This window comes from Diadema setosum, chromosome 4 (genome assembly GCF_964275005.1).
Source record: "Diadema setosum chromosome 4, eeDiaSeto1, whole genome shotgun sequence".
NCBI lineage: Eukaryota > Metazoa > Echinodermata > Echinoidea > Diadematoida > Diadematidae > Diadema > Diadema setosum.
Window position 1 is genome coordinate 774,865 of NC_092688.1, and position 5,319 is coordinate 780,183.

Below are 5,319 nucleotides of genomic sequence, written 5' to 3' on the forward strand. Positions count from 1 at the left end.
CACGTCCCATTAAAGTTGGTATTCGATGTACAGTCCTAGGCATTTCAAGCTTTTCACCTGATTGATTTCGTTATCTTTGATACTCAAATCCAATCTGTTGTATTTTTCAACGTGTGTCTATTATCAATGAGCATACTCACAGTTTAATCATAATTAACTCTTAGTCTTTTCTTACACACCCTATACCATCTAGATAAATAATTCGTTATTAAAAGTTGTTCGGTGCTATTTGCACTGTTTGTACAAACAGTAAAAACTGTATGCTGTAATGATATCATGACATTTTACTCTATCATAACACTTTTAGGGGCTCCATGAAAAAAAAAAACAACAACACTCAAGCACTGTAATAAATGCTGTCATATGCTCAAAAACATTGTGAACACTAAAGGATGATAATGGGCATGTTATAGCTCAATTGTATGTGTGCACACTGTAAACCAACAACTATTTCGTTTCGTGTACTAGAGAGAGAGAGAGAGGGAGAGAGAGGACTCAGACGAAGGTGCCATATCTGTAGAGAAAATTGAAAAACCAATGTCATGTGGTACATGATTACATTCTTTTCTGAATGGCACAATGTAATTAAATTATTCATGTATAGCAAAGTTTGCATCACTTGCAATGTAGACATCAATCGATACAATACATATGAACTATGTGAAAGAACTAATGTTATCGTCATTATATTGATATGGCGTTGAGTCATATGTATAGCAATTTGCACATGCAATCCAATATCAATCTTTGAAATAAGGTCATGCATAAGTACATATACAATGAGTCACATTACACTGGAGTTAAATCAGGTCAATTTGGTTGTACACATGTACTATAAATCATGTGAAGTAAAATAAATCACAGTGGTACTACCATTGGTTCGTTCCTGATCGTATACCAGAACGTGCAGAAGCATTTCGGGTAAACTTCATGCCTTGATGGTGATTATACCAATGTATAAAGCAATCGTTTGCCAGTCTATAGGCAATATCTACCCTAGGAGTATCAAGATAAAACTAGACTTTTTTTTTTTCAACAAACAAGCAATTTATCAAAATTAATGCCAAAATGGAAAAAAATGGGGGTGAACGCGTGTAACGCAGGATGTACTAACATAAAGGTCAAATTATGAATGCTCATTGAAACTTTGCTGTTTTTCAATTGAATGTTAATTTTGATGAGAGAAGATAATAACAGCTGCAAAATTCTATTGAAAATTGTGGTTTATACCATTTCTAGACTTAGTGGTGAACGCGTGTAACATGGACAGACCACCTTGTCGCATTTTGGTCTGTCCATAGATCTACTCGTTTGTAATTTCGAGAAATCTAGGAACCTGATATGAATATAATCATGTTCATCCTGATAAGCGTGGCACATAAAAAGCCCATGTCCGCATAATTAAAACATTCATTGATATTGTACACAATTCAGTTACAATATCCTATTAAAGATCTATTCCGTAACTTGCTACTGTAGCATAAAATCCTTGATCACGACAATTGCGTTTCAATATTTTACCCCATCAAATATGTAGAGTCTATCTGGAGTGCAGAAAGCTATCTCACCACTCTCAAACTCTTGTAGATAGTACCAATTTCTCTCTGCTTTTTGTATCTTGAAATCAGTGATGATATTGTGCACGTGCTCCAAATCTCTCGTGTATCGATCGATATTGACAAGACCCTCCTTGTGATTCACCCAAGCTGCAATGACCGAATCATCTCGACAAACAGCTGGGTAAAGAAATATTCTATTCTCCTTCTCCTCCTTCTCCTTCTCCTCTTCCTCCTCCTCCTCCTCCTCCTCCTGAACGTTCATCTCCCCCTTCTTCATCTTCTCCCTCTCCTCCTCCTCCTCCTCCTCCTCTTCCTCATCCTTCTCCTCTTCTTCCTCCTCCTTGTCCACCTCTTTCACCTTATTTTTCTTCCTCTTCTTCGTTTCTTCCTCCTTTTCTTCCTGCTCCTCCATCTCTTGCTTCCTCTTCTCCTCCTCTTTCTCCTCCTCCTTTATCTCGTTCTTCTTCTTCTCCTCCTCCTTCTCCTCCTTCTCTAGGTCCTTTTTTTCGTCCTCCATGTTTCTCTCTCCCTTTTTCTCCTCTTCCTCCTCTTCCTCTTCCTCCTCCTCCTGATTCCTCTCCAAACGGGCATTGTCAATCCCCTTTTCATTGAGGCAGACAACAGCTGATGAATCTGTCACCATCAGATTCCCCGTGATGTGAAAGGAGAATAATTGGCAAGGTGAATATTCATCATAAGGTTCACTGACAGCCTCACCACCCCTTGGAGTAAATACTTCGATCTTTTTTGGCTTTACATATCCCACATAGATATTGTCATCTCTGTCCACGGTAATACCACCATAACCGCCTTCATCATAGCTCATCGTCTCGAAAATGACGTCATGCTTCTCCCACTGTGGAGTGTAGAGTGAAATATTGTTTTTATATTACGTACAACAGTTCGACCATCAGACAGGAATCCAATTTCAAGGATATTGACATCCTTCACCACGGTCTGCTGTAACTCGCCATCAGGGGAGTAGAGATGGATTCCGCCCAAGTGCGAACCCACCGCCATCTTACCGTCTGGTGCACGGGTGATACAGTTCATGCTGTCTTTGCTAGGGAGCTCTGCGACTGCTTTGATATTCCAAATTATCAGCTCCCCCAGACAAAGTTCATTTACCTCCACGTATCTACGGAATGAAATTGTCTGAGCTCGTTCTGTCACACCTCTCGGTGACTTGTTGTCAGGATCATTCTGTCCCAGAAAGCTCTTCAAGTTCTCACACAGTGTGTCGTGTGCAAACAAGGCGTCTTTCTCTAGTGGTACCTTCATACCGTTGGTTACCAGCTCTTCCATAGCGTTCATTTGACGAATTGTTTGACGACTCTCCTCCTCCATTACTTGTAGTTCCTTTTCGAATTCTTCTGACCATTGTTGCAGTTGGTATTTCAGGGCCTCCCTTCTGGCTGACAATAGTTTCATGTATTCCTCGTACGTCTTGTCGATGTCATCATTGAGCTTTCTCAGCATAATTGTAATTTCATTGCGTTGTGTCTCTATAAACTCAATATGGTTTTCTACGGTTGTTTTCTTTGATTTTGTGATTTCCCTCAACTCCTCGATATTTTTCAATAATTTCTCTTCGTGGATAGCTACCTTTTCCAGTTGATGATCAGCTTGTAAGTGCTCTAGCATCCCACACGCAATGCAAATGTACTCCCGACAGTGAGTACAGAAGCACTCTTCATCAGCGCTAGGGTGTGTCTTACACTTCCGTCGCCTCCTGAGCGAAATCTTTCCCGAGAGCACGTCAACCATGGGAACCACTGAGTGGCTGGAGAACGGTTTCCAAGCAGAGTGGCCTTTCTCACACGATTTGCACATATATTTCCCACAGTCCTGACAGTAGGACACAGCTGGCGTCTTTTCGCCTAACTCACAAACTGTGCAGATTGGGCTCCTGGTTTTCACTTCGTTCACAAGAGAGTTCAGAGGTACGTTTGTTTGTAAGTTACTCACATCTCCACTGGGTAGCGGCGTTCCTTTTCTGCATACAGGGCATATTATATTCTGTTGGTTTGGCTGAGTTTGAAAAACGCGTTCAAGACAGTCTTTGCAAAAGGTGTGTGAACATGCCAGTAGCTTAGGTTGGTTGAAAAGTGCCAGGCAGATATGACACTCCAGATTCTGGCTGATGACTTGATGAAACGTTGTCATGGTGGTTGTCCGTCTATTAAACAGCAACAGGAACACATAGAGGTAAACATTGTTATCAACAAATCATAAAATGAAAATTCACATACAGAGAATGCAAAATCAACACGATATAAAAGGAATATTACATGAAAGGTACGAATTCCTTTGACATGTTACAAATATACTATAAAGGGTAATATTAATGGTTTCAATATGAGCGATGAGTCAATCACGTTTTCATTATCCTAGAAATGAAATTTTGCTGAATTCTCTCTCTCTAAAAAAAAAACAAAACAAAACAAAACAAAACAAAACAAAAAAAAAACCTTTAAATCTTCCCGAACGTTATTGCTGCATTCACTCAATCAACATGCATGCTTGGGGAAAATACACTTTATTTCATTTATGTGGAACACATTAAAACCTTTAGGTGTGAATTTTCTTTGATTTTCGTCCTGCCTCTCTGTCATTTACAGATTTCCGGGCAGCGACACTACCACCAGGCTGTCCCTGCATCTACGTTGCCGGCAGTGACACGATGAACTTGGCACAAATACCCAAGCTCCGAGATTCCGACATTTTTATGATGTTAAGTAGTTCCAAGTTCATCGTGTGAATGTTGGCAACCTGGGATAGCCTGGTGGTAGTGTCGCTGAACGGAAAGCAGTAAATGACATTTTCAAGTCCCGTAGTTCCATATTTTCGACATGTTTGTTAAATTATAGATCAGCAGTTGCGATCCTAAAAATCATTTTCATTTGTAGAGGGACACAAAGCGAAGAAAATGCACACCTCAACCTTCATCCCTCTACTTAATAACCTCTTGCTTTCATTAATGTCTTAATTGTCCGTCTTGTCTACCTTTCATAACAGCAATATCCCCACCTCCCCAAATAGAACTCACCAATGCGGAAATCCTACGGGACCTGGTTTCTCGACATACCATACCAGGCTTGTAGGGAAAATATAATAAGATTTTTGTCGAAAATTTTGGATCTCTAGCTGAAAATTGCACTCATCAAGCACTTTAAAAAATCGTACCAAGCCAACTTTCGCTCAGGGAGGCTCGTGCAATTTTTTTTTTCTATTCGCCTTCCTAAATTGGAAATGGAAATAAAAATGAAAATGAAATGAATACTTGTCCTAAGTTACACTAACCTCATAAAAAACCCCTCTATGTACGTAAGTCGTTTTGCAGTCGCAATGCTCGTACTCAACTCTAAGCAAGGTTCCCACTTAGCCGAGTTGGAGTCTCGAGTTGTGCCGAGCTTGAACTCGCCTGAAATTTGTTAAGCAGGGTTCCCACTTAAGTGGTGAGTTATGGCGAGTGTCCGAAAAGGAGGTACTCGCGATAACTCGCGTAAAACTCTTCGTGAAACTCGGGATAACTCGCGACAATTTAACAGGGCTTGGCACACCTCAGCAAAACTCTGCTTGAAGTCCTCAATCTTTTAACATGTTCAAATATTTTACTCCAACTCGTGCTGAACTCATAAACTATGCATATAATTATGATTGATTGAAATGATTGCATGATGGCGCCGTTTCTGTCATTTCGACGGAACAAAATTTTATCAGTCGTGAGTATCACGATTCACGTCTCACTCCTTCCGGA

General features: G+C 40.3%; 1 protein-coding gene across 1 annotated transcript; it reads right to left on the minus strand.

Moving 5' to 3' along the window:
• Positions 1 to 1,509: 1,509 nt before the first annotated feature.
• LOC140227119 (E3 ubiquitin-protein ligase TRIM45-like) lies at positions 1,510 to 3,725 on the minus strand. Its single transcript, XM_072307550.1, is given in 2 exon segments — positions 1,510 to 2,450; positions 2,453 to 3,725. Coding segments are annotated over 2 exon segments (2,214 nt in total).
• Positions 3,726 to 5,319: the final 1,594 nt, after the last annotated feature.